The sequence below is a fragment of the Rhipicephalus sanguineus genome, chromosome 3, assembly GCF_013339695.2.
Source record: "Rhipicephalus sanguineus isolate Rsan-2018 chromosome 3, BIME_Rsan_1.4, whole genome shotgun sequence".
In the NCBI taxonomy this organism is placed as follows: Eukaryota; Metazoa; Arthropoda; class Arachnida; order Ixodida; family Ixodidae; genus Rhipicephalus; species Rhipicephalus sanguineus.
Genome location: NC_051178.1, coordinates 32,048,242 through 32,066,206, shown reverse-complemented (window position 1 = coordinate 32,066,206; position 17,965 = coordinate 32,048,242). Strand labels below are relative to the sequence as shown.

At 46.5% G+C, this 17,965-nt stretch overlaps 1 protein-coding gene across 1 annotated transcript in view; it reads right to left on the bottom strand.

Annotated features, from left to right (window-relative positions):
• LOC119385368 (translation initiation factor IF-2-like) overlaps nt 1–17,965 on the bottom strand; it is a 91,117-nt gene that overhangs the window by 17,996 nt on the left and 55,156 nt on the right. Inside the window, exon 8 of the mRNA XM_037652820.2 lies at nt 10,014–10,061. Coding sequence (XP_037508748.1) covers nt 10,014–10,061 — 48 coding nt within the window. The remainder of the gene's footprint in view (nt 1–10,013; nt 10,062–17,965) is intronic.

Genomic DNA, 17,965 nt, shown 5'->3' with positions numbered 1-17,965 from the left:
CTAATTACTTCCAAGTTTGTTTCTTTTTGTTTCTGGACACACTTGTTTCTGGGCGCAGAACAGCCCATTAATATAAACGTTAATTCCTGCTTTCTTGTCCTTTTGTCATCTATGTCTCTGCATTCTGACTGCCCCATGACAATATCAAGTGATAAGTGGTATCATTACAGAGTACAATAGTAGATGAAAAGCACATTAATCACATGTTTTATTGAAAGGTTTTCAGGGTTATTTACCGTATCTATAAGAGTTACACATTAACCTTTAAAGATTTACTGAAAACTAGCAGGGAAAGCTGGAGCCCAGAAGTGGCTCGGTGTTTTGTTTGTCTTAAAGCTGCTTGTGCAGCCAGGTACACAACACGTTTGCATTGCAGACGTGCAAACATCTGTGCTACACAAAAAACAGCAGCCCGTGTAATCTCTTTTGTCTGCATACTACAAAATCAAGACTGTCTCTTCATCAACACAATGCAGCGACATACTTGTTCCTGCGCACCTTCCCGGAGCCTGATGCAACTGCAGCGTCGGTGGCTGCCTTCGCTCATGGCTGCATTGTGCAACACTGCCATGTCTTTGAATTAAAGTGGTTCTAGAAAGGTTGACCTTTACTGCTTTGCCATTCACTAGTATGTCAGCTGTTTGAAGTGTCCCTGCAACACCTCTCGAGGTAAAAACTGGCACAGCGTGAATAGGAGTCAGCACACTGTGCAGAGTTCTCCTATCTGTCTTGTCTCTTTTGCAGTGCACTAACTGTCGTGAATTACCAACAAGCCTGACTTTTTACTTTCTCAGTAATCATAGAAGTAAGTGCCTTACTATTGGATAGTCTAACAAACCACCTGGCACAAAAATTATTTTAAAGTACTTCATGCACATGTGGAACTACTGCATGACACAAGCGATTTATTTTTTTTTCATCAATGTGAGTTGCAAAGGTGGGGAGGGGGTTGACGTCAAAGCGGCAATGTCCCATTGAAAAGTTATATCGCTACGTGACATGGCCTTGACCATTTCTTCTGTATTCTTTTTCTTTTGAACATGTTGGCTGTTACTTCGGGCTCCGACATACATGGCGCTGGCATGTTGTGGCCGCTGTACCTGAACAATTCTGCAAAAGGAGCTACCACAAATGTTGCGATTGATTGCAACTTCGTGCACTGCGGTATGATCAAACTACTTGAGTATCTGGTGTAGGCTGGCTTTTTCCTGCACCAGCTCAACTGATGGATTCTAATCAAATCCAGACTTCGCATTTGGCAAACTTTCAATCAGCTAAATACAAAGCAATGCCTGGTCTATTTATCTATGATTGTGTCAATAACAACTGCAGTATCGTTTGCAGCGGTTGCAACAAGCAGTAGTTTTGTCTACCTTACGAAGTGCTAGAAGTGAGCTTGCATGTGCTCGCAAGCAAACGAGCACATGCAAGCTCGTTAAAAGACAATGATATGCATCAAAACATGGAGGACATGCTTCGCCTTTAAGACTGGAACACGATAGTGTTATTGGGCCCCATTCGAATTGCCTTCCGATTCGCCTGTCATATGTCGCTTCTAGGTGGCCACCTCAACTGTGCCGTTAAGGAAAGAAGACAGTAAACCACTTTGGTGCAGCTTCTGGAGCAGCAAATCAGCCTTTTGGAGCAGTTGCGTGTCACACATTTCTGAACACAACTTTTTAAGTTGCTAAGCTGGAACAGTTTTACCATGTTTAACATATTAAATATATGCACACATGCATGTATATTTATATACAGTAAAAGCTTGTTAATTCGACCCTTGTTAATACATAAATTGGATACAGTCGAAACACGCGATAACGAAATCCCGAGGGAACGAAATTCTCACCGCAACGAAATATTTTCGGAGCACCGGCAAACGCCCATAGGAGTCAATGCATTTCGTAACTCGTGACTACGAAAGATATTCATACCGCAGTCCCTCATTAACGAAATTTTTGAAACACGAGTGCACAAATAATCTACTCTCGCAACATTAACTACATTCGAAAACTGCTGAAATGCATTCATGCTACACTTAAATTGTGCAAAACTATCGCTACAGCGCACTTGACAAGCAGCCGCCATCATTGTTTACAAAGAAACAAAGCTGGCGACAATGATGACGATGATGGCTTGCCGAAACACCTGCTCGTTATCGCGGACTACGTAGCCAAATCCACATTCCTCATAGAGTTTCGTTCGTTGGCTTGGCTCTGTGCTTGGCTTTGTCGGCTTCGCGCGCACACGGTCGCGCGTGTGTGGAGCCATTTGTGGAGCGTTTGCTTGGTCGCTTGGTGCAACGTGAACTGTGTGCCGCGATTGCCTCGTCCGATTTCGCTGCCTGCGAAGATGCCGCCTCCAACGAAAAAGCGGAAGTTCATCACGCTGGAAGATAAGGCTGCAATCATCAGTGAAGTGGCAAAGGGCAGGAAAAAATGGACGTCGCCGAAGAATTTGGCGTTGCGTGCAGCTCGCTGTCCACGATTCTGCGCTGATCCAACGGAGCCGGGAGAAGGTTTGCCTGTAGGCGCACTTGATGACGGTACTGGTGACAGCGCAGTGCCGCCGTCACTGACCAGTGCACGGGGCTAACTTTGTGCCGTGGCAAACGAGATTCCCGATCGAGAGGCATGAAATTGCTGCATGGTAAGGCCCGCCAATGCAAACTTACTGACTTTTGGAAATAAAATGTGTTTTTTGTAAATTCCGTGTCGTTTCTGCCGCATTCTCGCGCCAACGAAATTCCCGCAAAAGCGAAATTTTGTGCTTTCCCCGCCGATTTCGTTATTGCGGGTTTCAACTGTAATTCGAACGTGTTCACTGGCCCTGGCAAGCATATGCAGATGTTGAGGCATACTGATCTCCTTCCTCCCTAAAATGACATCAAATTCACGTTAATTCGGTCTTATTTGACCGCAACTCGGTTAATATGGACTACCCTCGGAGCACATCGAGTACGAAGCGCACTAAGTGAGCAGCGCAAAAGAGCGAAAACAGCATTTGCGGACAACCAAAACGAGGTGGCACAGTTTTCATCGCCATGGACATCGGTGCAAACCGTATGGTAACAACAGGAAAAAAATTCCTTTTCTTTTTTTACATGGTGCATGTGCACTATGCTGGCACTATCTACATTGAGGAAGGAGGCTATCTATGATCGCGTTAATAACAATTGCAGTATCATCTTAGTAAAACTTGTTGGGCTAGTTGGTACACGCTTACTGAAATACAAAAAACAGGACTAGCGCTCAGTTGCGCTGGTCCTGTTTTATCTGTCTTGTCCTTGTAGTTTTTGCGTTGCTTTTTACTATGAATGTGTACCAACAAGCTCAAGTTCGCAAGCTTATTCAGAATTTGCATCAGTCATAGGTACTTGCCAGTATACCCTGAGCGCAAATCGATAGATGAAAAGAATTCGGCTCCTTGTAGGCTGTCAATCGCGTCGTCTATTCGCGGTAGTGGATACACGTCCTTACGAGTGATCTTATTGAGTCGTCGGTAGTCCACACAGAACCGCACAGAACCGTCCTTCTTCACAACAAGAACGACAGGAGACGCCCAGGGGCTGTTAGAAGATCGAATAACATCTCGTCGAAGCATGTCGTCGACTTGCTCGTTGATTACACGGCGTTCTGTGGGAGATACGCGATATGGACGTTGCCGCAGTGGCGGCTGGGCGCCAGCGTCGATGCAATGCGTAACGGCGGAAGTGCGGCCGAGAGAAGTTTGAGCGACATCAAAAGAAGAGCGAAATTCGTCCAACAGGCCCAGAAGCTGGGAACGCTGGACCGGCGTAAGGCTGTCAGCAATACATCAGCGAGTGATGGACCAGACGTGGAAACAGCACTGAACGTACTGGAACTGGGGCAGTGCACGTCATCTGGTTCGTCCATAACTTGTGCTTCTTTGAGGGGTTCCATGCTGCCGAGACATTCCCCTTGCACCAACGTAACACTGTAACATTGTACCTCTATTTTTGTTGATCAAAAATATAGAGGTGCTGCCCTGAGTGACTTGCATGGTCGCGAAAGGCACCAGCAAGCCTTTCCTCGTGCAAACACAGTCAGATGGCGAGAGGAGTGCACGATTGGAGGTCGTGGGAATTCTCATGAGAGATATGAGCTTCTAGCTTTCAGAAACGCTTTATTTTGCGATATCACGACGTTTCGTCGCAGCCAATGGACAGTCTGCCGGCGTCAAATTAGAGAATGGTGAGAGCTCTATTTCGGCTGATGCGTAATGAATTACGGTGTCGTGGAGGGGGAGAAAATCCCATCCAAGGATGACGTCGTGAGAGCATGCAGGAATTATGACCAATTCGACGGCGTACAGAGCATCCTGAATCATGACGCAGGCTGTGCACACTGCTGTAGGGTGAATACTTTGGGCGCCGGCTGTACAGAGGGAGAGCCCGAAAGCGACGTCGCCACTTTTCGCAGTAAAACAGCTGCTTGGGCGAGTTGGTTCGCGATTAAGATAGATTTACCAGTGCAAAAAAAACGGAACATTTAGGAAGGACACACACACACAGCGCTGTGTGTGTGTCCTTCCTAGATGTTCCGACTTTTTTGCGCTGGTAAATCTATCTTTTCGCAGTAATCGGCTAACTTTTGCATCCATAACAGACACGGGGCTTCCAGTGTCGATAAGGGCACATGCGCGAACACCGTCCACAAACATGTCTATCACGTTCAATGGGCTTTGCTGAGGGCTTTTGCAGTTCGATAGCGTCGCACACCCTTGCATCGTAGACTGCGATGACTAGTTTTCCTGGTCATGTGGGACCGGACGTGGCTTGCTTGCTTGCTTGCTTGCTTGACCCTTATTTCTTGGCTCTTACCCACTATGGGGGATTGGCCATGAAACCGACGGTTTAATGTAAGTGGGGAATTTAGAATTTAGACGAAGGAAAAAGAAGTAATCGGCCGTGTAGAGTATATAGAAAAATTGAAGAATTATTAGCTTATGTGCCAATACAAATAGGAATGGGCCAATCATATGGAATACAATGAATTAGCGCAAGGAAGTCCGATGTACCAAATTTTGATTAGGAACAATTAACAAGGAATTCTTCTTGTGTCCCCAAGAAATTCACATACGGCTATCTGCATCGGTACGATCGGGATGATCATCATCGTCATCATCGGGATGATGATGATTATGATCGCTGAGTCCATTGTAATAAATGGTAAGCTTTTCTTTAAACCATCCAATCATTATGCAATGACAAGGTGTAATGTCTGGTGCATTTCCATGCTTCAGTCATGCAATATTACATAGCAGCTAACATGATCCTTGCCTGACAAACATACTGACTCTATAGAGCTTTTTTTTATTTTTCGAAGCAGTATCAACAGGGTTCATACAGGTATGAAAGGCCGAAATTCGAGGGTTAATTTTCAAGGACCTTCAAGTCCCCGTCAAAGGAGCATCAGGTACAGGTGGCACACGATGTGGAGAATAGCAGCAGGGCTCAAGGTATGGGCGAGTAAAGGGGTCAGAGTTGCTCAAGGAAGGGCACTGAGAGCAGCAGTGATGTTACATATTGCTGCGCTATGTGCTGGTGGCGACGACAACGAAGCAGCGCAAGTGTTCTTGGCCCAGCGTGGGGGACAAAGAAGACGTTGCGGTCTTTTCTCCGATTGATAAAGCATGTGTGTTTGTCGTTCCCTGCATCCTCATCGATCCCACATTGTTACAATGTATTCAGTTTGATGGCATCAAAAGCAGATCACTCTGTCATTAGAGGTTTTCTACACAGCCATGTTAGGGTAACGGGAGGGCAAATACTGATCGTTGCAGGGCATGTTTACTGCCACTGGCCTGGCACCTAGTCGAGGCACAAAAGAGGTGAAAATAAAACCAAGTGGGTGAATTCCTGGCACACAAATTAATAAAAATAACTTTACCTGGGGTTGTATCTGTAGAGTGTGCCGTGTGCATGGTTATGTTATATACCAAGAGCAAGGTGTTGCTTTCTTTTATTTTCCCAAAAGGGGGATGTAGAGGGCGCAAGTGCTAAGTCAGATATGAGGCGCCGTCTAGGATGTAGATTAAAAAGGGTGTGTTGTGAATAAATGGGGGTCACTTCTGCTGGGGACTTGGAGCGTGCGTGTGGATTCTGTGGCCCTCAGGCTTAGGCCTGCATCCTGAGCCGCCTCGGCTCAAACCCGCCCACAACACATATAAGCCGGTATAACAAGCTTTTAAACTTGAAAAATGATGAATCGATGTGAGAGTAATATGTTCATTTAGCCTTGAAGTGGGGCTTCGTGGCAGTGCGGTTTTTTCCTGGAAAGATGTATGCACGGTACAGCAGCCCTCCACTGCAGTGAAGCCACCTTTACAGGGGAATTACATACGGACTAACATACACCTATTTGTTCATTTCGAATACTGTGAAATTTCCAAGCAGTTAAATTTGAATCGAAGTGAATTCGAATGCTGTTAGTATTCATTCGAATGTTCGCACAAGCCTATTTATGTTACAAGTCCACAGATGCAAGCTCAAATATATCCCTGCATATATCGTTTGGCAATGAGAGAAGGTCAAACGAAAAATTGATGGTACAGTGGTTGACAATGGCTATGTAGGCCTCCACAGAAGCGGTGAAATACGTGCCGCCATACATTATAACGCTTAATGTCACCGCCTCCTGTTACATAAACCTCACTCAACAAATATAAACTGTGCACATCACGTGCTTCTTGCAGACTCTACACTCTGTGCTTTAGAAATATGCACAACATTACAGGGTAAGACATTAACTCTTACTTAGCTGCCAATGGCAGAAACAACCAGAGTGTCTTGTGACCAACTCCTTTTTGAGCTCTGCCAATACAGTAAGATTTCAGTGACACAAATTTCGTGGAGTCATGTGAAATACTTGTAAGACCCACAATTCATATCATCAATATACATAAACACCTAAAATTTAAAAAAAAAAATTTATCTGTGGAAGAAAAAAAATTGCTAATATCCATCTGCGCTTTCTTCTGGCCCAAATCATCAATAAGCGAGTGCCTTCTGTAATGCGTAAAAATGAGCACATGTGACCTCACTAATGCTTTTGCACGCATCAGCACATCAAGCGCACAATGTGTTTCGGACGTCATCGCCACTGCCAAGGTTGTTGCTGCAGCCCACGTTGTATCCGCCCTTGCTGGTCAAACCTTGAAGCTATGATATGGAAAGCTTTCTGGCAATGTCCTCCACAGTACGCGAATGGCAGGTCACACGGTCATCATCAGCAATGTCAAAATCTTCCTCAGTGCACGTAGCAATTCCCAGCACACTCTTATCTTCAAGCTGCAATGTTCATTCCCATCACTCCCATCGACTTTAACTCCTGCCGTCTTCCCCTCTTTAAATCCCCTTACCAGATTTTCCCCAAGTTGCACATAATGTGCGGTTTTTGCTTCTTTAGCGCTGAGCATTTTTTGTTATGTGGTTACACTGACCGACAAAGGTGCACAGAGTGAACGGTGCAAGAGTTAACCCCTTGGCGAGGTCAGTTTATTTTCTTTTCGGATCATTGCCCACTTTATGCAGGCTGTCAAGCTCCTTGAATGACAGAGGCTTTCACAAAATGTGGGCAATGAACAGATCAAACTCCCAAGATGAGCAAACCGAATACAAGCACGTGAGGTGATCTACTGAATGCTGCAGGAGGCAAGCGGGCTGTGGGGTCAACGTCGTGTACTCGAGCAGGAAGTGGCACGCGGAAAGCATCACTGAGCCACACTTTCAGTGTTTTCTGGGCTTTACACACAAAAATAAGAAACCAACTGAGGATTGGTGTCCAAGACAGCGTAGGGGGAGCTGCGTGCCCACCCTCACCCCGCAGAACAAGCCGGCAAGCTGTCCAAGGCTGGTTAACTCGAGCACACTTCCTAGCCTCCCTTCACGTGCGCAGAGCATGGTTTGGTCCACTCGGCAGGGGTACCAATTAGAGGTTGCGCAGCCTAGTGACGTAGATGGTTGCTTGGCCACTATATCTGCGCAGGTCTCTCTGCTTGCTCAGCCACTGCCACTGCTGTTACTCGTGCGTTCGTGTGAGCCACAGTGGCATGAAAATTTATTCGGAACAACCAATATTTTTGCACTGTAAGCGATGCATTTTGGCCGGGAAATATAACAAATTAGTATCACACCGTAATTCGTACCAGCTGTGATCGTATCACGAGGGTTCTACTGTACTGTGCTTTTGATATGTGAAGACATAGTGTTGTGTTTTATATTTTGCAGTGAAAGGTTCCAAAGTTTTCAAGCAGGACACGAACAGAATGTTGCAGTCTCTAGCCCAGATACTTCTTAAATGGTGCAGGAGTGACAACATAAAGTGTGAAAAGTATCTTGTGCAGTGTGCACATGTGGTGGTGCACAGCTGTTTATGAAACATGGTGAGGCCAGAAAGTGTGATGGCGTAGATTTCCAGGCACCGGGAATTAAATTTTGCAACAATACCAGCAGGTAAGCTGATTAGTTTCCCACCAAAATATAAGCAACTCCAATCTCAAATCGAGGTCAACCAATCAGAATCTGTGAACATCAATAAAGTGTACATACCACTATGCAGCCATATCTGATAAGGTGAGTGTACGAAAAAAGAGGCTGCAGACACAAAGAATTTTCACCTGTTAAACTTGTAAAGACAAATTTAGATATAGGCTTCCAAAGCTACATCGAGCGGCACCACTGTGCTTTGCGGGAAGTGCCATCTATGGCAGAAGTATTGTAACTGGGAATATTCACTTAGCGCCTCGTTTCGCCACAACACTGCCACCTCCACTTCCGAGCATGTGCAGAGCTCTCGGATTGCATCTGTGGTGCGTCACAATGTAGCTATTGCTGACTAGCCTGACGCTTGTTAAAACACCCTTGAAACGTTGACTGACCGCTTGGCCATCAGAGAATTGTACATTAAATGACAATCTCTTTACCGGGAACAATGTAATGAGCCATGCGCCGCATGGGCTGGGAACGAAGGAAACGCTGGGTTCCCATAAAAGGTTTGGCTATAGGCATTGCAAGGCTTCGGGAGCCTAGAACTACATTGCTTGGCGAAATGTCTTCATGGCGACGTGAAGTGAACAAATAATTAGTATGTTCTTAAACAGCTCGGTCTTAAGTAAAAATGCCTTAATTTCCAACGACTTAATAGCATGATCTTATTGAGCAAGTTCTGAAATAGCCAGGTCCTAATTAGCCACATCACAATTAACATGGTTTTAATTAGCAAGATATTAATTGACAATGTATTCATTAGCAAGGTCACAATCAACAATTAACTTTAATTAGCAAGTTCTTAAGATGAAGAGGATGAAGAGAGTGCATGTTGGCCAAGCAATGCGCTAGAAGGTGGAGGCCGATCATGATGATAGTTTTTGGTTCACTCTGCACGGCCTAACCTCGAGCTTAAACAGCTCCAGTGTTGAAAGTGCAGTTGTCAAGTCAATTTGTTGCTGATAGGAAGTTGCAGAACTTTTGCTTTTAGAAGTGTAATCCATGGAAACAAAGGAATCACACGCATCTAATAAAGCACCTAGTTCTCAATTATTCACCCAAGTCACCGCTTCGGCGGGGCTGCTTCTAGGGCCTCAACCCTACAGTGCTCCGGGCCAAATGAGAAGCGCGTGTGCACACATGTCCTTTTTATCGCTGCTGGCAAAGTCGACGACAAACCGCCTTCACTGGCAGTGACTATCCCCAGTAACGCATAGCTTGACCACACGAGTGTCATTGCGAAGCGATCGTCGCACGCACGAACTTGAGCTTGGGTTCCTTATAAAGCTCTCATCATATCTGTCTGATAAAACAGGTCACCATTCTAGCTTGTTTCTGCAGTCATGGCCTTATCATGAGACGATTTACAAAGCTGCTACATTTCAGAGATGAATAATTATTTCTAAATTTTGACAACATTAATGGAGTATGGCATTGCTCCTGAGTGGTTCTCCATTGACCAAGAATCTTATAAGAGCTGTGCAAACAAAATGTGATCACTCACTTGAGAAGACTGGTCTGCATCAACACGGCTGCCACGACTCACATCCAGCTGCGTTTGAATGAAAGCACAGAGGGCTTTAGGTTTTACTCGCTCAGGCAAATAGGCTAAGAATGCACATGGTTCATGCATGAGTCACAAAAAGAATTGCACTGGATGCTTCAAATGATGATGCCACATACTTTCTTTATAAACATCAGAAATACTGGACCTACAGCTTCTAATTTGGGGACACTTGAGTCTTACATCCCAATGTTGTTTTCCCAGCATGGCTCAGATGTGTGCTTTGTGGAATATGGTTTGCTCATACAGCACATGTCACTCTGGGGTCAGTGTAACTGCACAGTAGTAGGAGAATGATTCAGCACAGATGCCACTTGACAGCAATGGTGAAAGAGGAGCTCTGTTCTTTTTCTTTGGCTCAGGGTGAACTTTTTATATGATTACTTTGCGCACCTGATAGCAGCTTTACTTTATTTACTCTAAAATATTGAGACTGCAATTGCAACATGAGGGACACTTTTACAGTCCTGCAAAAGAAACTAATGTCACGCACAATGAAGGAAAAAAATGGCACCTTTAACCAAGCAATCATAATTCACAAATGAATACACACACTAGTGCTGAAGTTGAGGGTCTGACGAAGTGTTTTCTGGCTGGGATAAAACATTGGTGAAAACATTGAAGGATGCCAGCCAAGGTGAAAGATATTTACTGACGTTTTGGCTCCCACGTGGGAGCCAAAATGTCAGCAAATATTCTTCACCTTTGTCGGCATCCTTCAGTGTTTTCACCACTCATTACTGTTGTATGAGGAGGAGCTTTGATTGGGCAGTATTCTTGGGTGATCGCTTTTGGAGGTACAGTATAACCTCATTACAACAGACCTTCATAGTGAAGAGGATTTTGGTCTGTTGTAAAGGGAGTATGTAAAATCCAAGTACTGTTACAACAGACTTTTATGTAAACACTGAATGGGTCTGTTATAACCAGAGAAAATTACGAGTCACAAACGTGGTCTTATTTTCAACGGGGGACCCCAAAAAAAATGTGATTTTTGTAAAAAGGCATTTTCAGTTTCTGTAGCCCATTTTCTATCTGATTCCAAAATATATATCTTCACTGAAATCTACGTAGAAGTGCTATAAAATTTTTTTTTGCGTTTGCTGACTTCACGAAAGTTAAAGAAATAGCAAAAAAATAAAAAAATAAAGTGGTTTTCAAAATTGTAGCTCGGCAACGGCGTAACCGGGCGCCATCATTTTGGGCTTGTCGTAAACAGCATTTCTCCGTGTTCAAGTTCTCCATTTCTGCTAGCTCCTCCATTCAGTAACAAGCGCACAAAAAGCACATGTTTGACGTTCAATTCAAGGCCTCCGATTGGCTGCTTCTGGTGTGATGCTTGCTTCGGGATCGTCGTCTGCTGCTTGTATGCCGCGAGGTCGTGGCTGTCGAAAATTGCGCGCATTCGCACTCGTTCTGTGTTCATGGGTCGACGATAATTTAGAACGCTTTAGTTTGGCAGCTGCAAGCAGAAGCTCAATCATCAGATTACGATAGCGTGCCGCACTCGTCGCATACATCACAGACGTGAGACTGTTAAAGCGTTGACTCCGACCCGCTGTTAGAGGTTCTTCTTATCAGCACTTCGGAGCTTATGACAAAGACCACCGCGGGACAACTCTTTGTACTCGCAATCGAGCATGACGTACTTTGAAACATCGGGCACGGCGGCCACACGCATCGCAACCGAGCTTTCTATTCGATGTCGTGGCTAGGCCTAACTCCGCTCATGGCGCCGATGTACGAGCCAAATCCGAACTTTGCGGACAACAACATCGCGCTAGCAGACATGCGAAAGCGAAGAAGCCACAATGTCCTTCATCGCAAGCAACGAATCGCATCGCCCGCTGGCTCCTCAGAACCGCGGATGGGCATTTTGCGCATCTGCAGCGGACCCCCCGGCCAAGCTCGCCGCGCAGCGACCGCTCGGAGAAGCGGTGGCAGCGGCTAGCAATTTCGCACGTCAGCGTCCCAAAACACAACACCAAGCACGCTGCGCGCCGATTTTTTGTCGCTACAGCTAGGCATAGCTGATCATTGACATACCGGAGATCGGCGGCCTTTGTTCTTAAATCGGTACGTCGATATCCGCGTACTGTTCCCGTCCCGAAAGTATGCTAAGCGATGTTCGAAGTCGGAAGTTATTGAATTTGGTATGTCCGTGGTAAAAAAGTCCGCTCTAAAGGAGTCCTGACGACCTTGCTGGCCTGACATTTTAGTCAATTATATCCGAATGTCCGTTGTACCAGAATCCGTTGTAAACGAAGCTCAATCAATTGAACAAATACGGAAGTCGGCATAACGCTGCAAATTGGTATGTAATATTCGAATGTCTGTTGTAAACAGATCCGTTGTAATGAGGTTATACTTAGTTTCACTTTCGTAAAATTTCAAGTGACTCAGCACTGAATGTGCCTGTGACAGCATTTCTTGCACTGCTAAGCTTGCTACCTTAGCACAATTCAAAGAGCCCCATCAGCCGTATATTTCGAGGGTTAAATGTTGAAATGGGCCAAGACTCTTGAATAAAAACCAATATCTGAAAGTGATCATTAAAGAATGAAATATTTTGCAGATAGTGGGGCCATCTGTGAACTTGTAGGGCTGCCAAGCTGTAGCGGAGCTTTACAGCTACTGGTCTACTAAAGCAGGTGTGATAACTGCACTGTGTAACTGTAACGTCACAAAGCCAAAGTGACAATGGCTACAGAGTACAGCAGTTCCTTAACAATACAGTCGCAGACGAATTACTTTTTTTTACATAAATATGCCGTCAGAATGTTCGTACAATATGGCAGCACAAAAGAAAAGCCAATTTAAATAACGCAAAAAATTAATTTTGTTGAGCATGCGATATGGCAACCACGACATGATGCCATGCCAGTGTAGTCCTCTTCACAGTGGCTGTGTGGCACAAGTGAAGCCGAAAACGATGCACGTCTGACACAGTGCGAAGGCGAACCTAGAGTGATCTAATGAAGCCATCGTGCCCATTCTGCTGCCACAGTTGGCAATCGAAAGCTTCGTTGTTGTCAAGAGTGGTGTTATGATGCCAAATCAGTTCTCTAGAATCCCACAAGGTGGAGAAAGGGTTAAGAAAGAGAAAATTTACATCCACCCACTTGTAGCACAAAGCTACAAGGAAACCCGTATGTATTTCTCGAAATATTCGTCCTGGTCTGGGATTCGCACCTGGGACCAACACCTTTCTGGGATGGACGCTCAACAAAGTGAGCTCATGAGGAGCTGAGCTATTGGCAGTGTGTGAGAGCGAATTAAGTGACAGCTCAAAGTACATGTATGCACAGCACATGCACATGAATGATGGCCAACAGCGAGGTTGTGTGGGAGGAGCCATCAAGAACTGGTCTCCATCTTTTTGACCTTGACCAGGTTTCATGCGGTTGACTATCCCACAAATGCCTTTCCTTTCCCTCAAATCCACCTCGTTTTATGAGGAGACCTGACCAGTGAACGACACAGGCTTAGGTTTCTGACATGGGTGAGCATTACTCGCTCTTTCGATTCTGCAACGCGTTACAGTGGCATGCTCTACTTGGTTAGCAGGCTTTCCTGCACAGAAGGCACGAATAAATGCCCTTTATATTAATTTCCACTTTACTTCAAAGTTCCTACCACAGCAAAATCTCATTGCAAGAGACACTGTTACAAGAGACACTCTGTTGTAACAGACATTTGAAAATGATTTGGTTGGTTTTCCTACATTGCATGCAAGAGACATGGTTACAAGAACACCTTTCTTAGGTCCCTTCAATAAATTCTTCTCTACATAGAAGACACACTACCCAGACATGCTTACGCAATGCGGATGACGTCGTATTAACCAGAATGCATTCTAAAAAGACAGGGCGTGCAAACACGGACAAAAGAAAGAAGTCAGGACACCACAAACGCCGACTAACAACTGAATAGATGCACAACGGCGGAAAAGAAAGAAGGCACGAAAACTTATCTGCGCATGTCCATGCATTAGGCGAACCTATCAATCCGGCACACGTGGGGGCCTACGCGAAAGATGACTTAAGGCGTAGGCTCCCACGCGTAGGCCCCCACGCATAGGCCCCCACGCGTAGGTCCCCTTTCGCGTAGGCCCCTACGCGTGCCGGATTGATAGGTTTGCCTATTGCATGGCCATGCGCAGGTAAGTTTTCGTGCCTTCTTTCTTTTCCGCCGTTGTGCATCCATTCAGTTGTTAGTCGGCTTTTGTGGTGTCCTGACTTCTTTCTTGTGTCCGTGTTTGCACGCCCTGTCTTTTTAGAATGAATACTTACCAACTAGCTCAGTATGCCGACCGCGGGGGGGGGGGGCTACTGCGATAGCAACTACTATATGGACACTGTCAGCGGGATTTTGCGGTCGCCGCTGATCTGTACGGAGTCCAAACCGATAACATCGCCTACGCATCGTCTGTTTCACGTGCGAGTAAGTTTCACATGCGAGGAGTTTCACAGCCACCTGCATTGCGAGCTTGTGTTGGCACCATAATTCTTGAGAGCGCTCTCTCCTAACGAAAACAGAGCGCACCTTTTTTATGTACTTGCACGGGAGTACAACGGCTGATGTCTTTGCCCCGGCAATTCATTTTCGGGGGGTCACGCCTATTTGTAAGATTCCAGAGGGGCTCTTTTCGACAGAGAAAAGGATAGCCTCCTTTCTGGGCAGCTGCTCGTGGGTACAAAAGCTGCAGTAAAATCCTCAGCAGTGCATTTTCGGGGTCACACATGTCAAGAACAGCAAGTTGTCTGCAACGTCTACGCTGGAGTGAGGCGCCGTCAGCGTAACTTGTCTGCAAATGCAGTGTGCCGGACTGTCGCCCAGCTCACCGGAGTGAGCGAGCGAACAGTTAAGCATAGCATGGCTGAAGCTCTGCGGGCCCCACTTGCCTCCCCGAAGCGCAAGAAATTGAATTCCTCGGGCCTAACTGAGAAGCGCATCACCGGCAAGACGCGGCTGCAGCGCTATGACACGTTTGCATTGGCAGCACTGCGGCGCAAAGTGCACAGCTACTTCATGCGCAATGAAACTGAGTTGAACCTTTCTACCATTGTTAAAAAAAAAAAGAAGAAGAATCCTTTCTACTACGTGGCCAGACAACTTTCCTCATGTGGCCAGACAAAGCACTGGACGCGCAGGGCAAAACTGGATTTCCGGGAGATTTTCCTATGACCCGTACAACCGGGAGAAACGTTCAAAATCCGGGAGTCTCCCGGGTAATCCGGGAGACTTGGCAGGTATGTCGTCGTGCGAAACTTCTGTGACTGGTCCCACGTTGATGCCGACTTCTTTGCCTTGTGACGCTACGAGCCAGTGATTTCTTACACTTCCGACACTGGACCGGCTCATGGAGGTCCTATTTGAAAGGCGGAGTCAAGTACGCAAGGCCGTCACACAACCCAGTGCTAACGTAGAAAGTGTTTTGCATTTGGATCACCCATCAATGAGTGAGTTGCAGAATAAGTACCGAATCTTCACTGACCAGTATGAGCTTCTCAGGAGAACCGATAAGGAGGTGGAAGACACAGCTGACATCAATAATTTGGAAGCTGAGATGGAGGAAGCCGACATTTATGTGCACCAGATTATTCTATCAAAGGTCACAGCAGAATATAAGATCACAGAGGCATTAAAAGCTTGGCAAGCTCACCTGGAATCAATAAGTCAACAGATTAGAGCAGAAGTACAGGGTAAAATACTCTGTCCGTCTACGTCACCACCATCTAGCCAATGCTTAGTGAATAGCAATCTTGTTGCACAGAAGCCAAACGAGTCGACCTCACGAAAAATAAAGCAGCATACTGGAAGCAAACAAACTTTCTCACTGCAGAGAATACAATCTGAATGATCAACACCGAAGAACAACTTCAACTTCAAAAGACCTCATCAACTCCTTTAGAGCTCTCGTCAGCGCTCCCATGAAGACAACCGCGACAACTCAGGTGTACGTGGAGGAAGAGATTTCTAGAATTGAAAAGCGGGAACCTTTTGGAAATCTAAAAGATAGCCCATCAGATCTTAAGATTAAGTGCATGCTGTAGCCAACAGATTTTAGTGTTGCACAGTCCTCACAGCCATGCGTACAGCTGCCTGACAGAAGCAAATCAAGATTCAATCAAGCAAAAGGAAATAAAAGAAAGACCGTGAGGCCCAGAAGCCTGTCGTCTGTATTGCTCACAAGTGTAGCTCTTCGAGTCAGCTGCCGACGTCAAGGGGGAGAGGAATGTGGACCGTACAGGCTCCGTCACTGCAGATGCAAAGTCCCGAGACAGTGCCGCAGCAGCGAATTAAGCAGCCCAGACCAAGGCAGGCTGATGTTTCCAGTGTGAATGCAGCCCAAGGCGAGAAAATCAAATAGAAAACTTCTTAAAATGAGCTACACCATATACTCGTGGAAGAGATTGCATAATGTTTGTTGTAAAGAAATGAGACCGACGCCATGGCTGCCCCGTCTTCTTCCCCTTTAATGGAACTCCCTAATCCTATGATGATGATACGTATGCCCCAGATGCGGCGGTCGTTTTCTTCTATTTTCAACACATTCCCGCCGCCGCCAAATGAACACACTGAATCGAAAGACGAGTATTGTCCCTCAGCACTTCGAAACTTCGTCAACTGGCTTGCATCGAGTTCAGTAGTTAGATGTTCAGTCGGTCACTAACATTGCTGTATTTGGTAGAACATTTGCTACGATGCATCTGCTGGCGATGTACAGCTTTCACTTCCCCTTTTGTTCTTAAAGCTTCCTGGGATACCAAAGGAACTGGGCATTCTGGCCTCGCGAATCTTCTACAGACCGTTATAGCGAAGTTTCATCAGGCAGGCAGGTACACAGCAGGTGGTTTCAAGGGCCAACCCTGCGTGATCAGGTTTCAGAATATTAATCACCTATAGGGTCTTGAGTATTGAAGCCGCCTTCGTTATGGTAGTTTGCACCTGCGCTTCATGTTCCTGCTGCTTCGAAGGCTGGGCTACAGGACGGGTGTCGGGACAGAAATTCGTCGCCCTGGCCTCGCATGTCTCGAAGTTCTCATTGGTGAGAAAATCTTGTGATGGGCGGATGTACCATTAACTGGTCGGGGTGCAGGGCTCTCGATATGTTCCTCTCTATGTGCACATCCAAGACCTCGGAAGCCTCAGGTCGTCGTCGTAAAGGGCGGGTCAGTACGGAGCCGAAGTAGACGTGAGGGCTCCCGTCTCGCGAGCCTCCAGACGACGCCTGGAGTCACGTGGCTGGGCTGTCAAGATGTACGTTGCTGACCTCCATGAACTGTCTTCTCTTGCGAACATCGGGCCGTCGTTGTGAAGGGCGAGTCAGTACAGAGCCGAATTAGACGTGAGGGCTCTCGTCTCGCGAGCCTCCACACGACGCCTGCATACATGTTGCTGACCTCCATGGACTGTCTTGCCTTGAGAACATCGGGCCATCGTTGTGAGGGGCGAGTCAGTACGGAGCCGAAGTAGACGTGAGGACTCCCATCTCGCGAGCCTCCAGACGACGCCTGGAGTCACGTGGCTGGGCTGTCAAGATGTACGTTGCTGACATCCATGAACTGTCTTCCCTTGCGAACATCGGGCCGTCATTGTGAAGGGCGAGTCAGTACAGAGCCGAATTAGACGTGAGGGCTCCCGTCTCGCGAGCCTCCAGACGACGCCTGCATACACGTTGCTGACCTCCATGGACTGTCTTGCCTTGCGAACATCGGGCCATCGTTGTGAAGGGCGAGTCAGTACGGAGCCGAAGTAGACGTGAGGGCTCCCATCTCGCGAGCCTCCAGACGACGCCTGGAGTCACGTGGCTGGGCTGTCAAGATGTACGTTGCTGACCTCCATGAACTGTCTTCCCTTGCGTACATCGGGCCGTCGTTGTGAAGGGC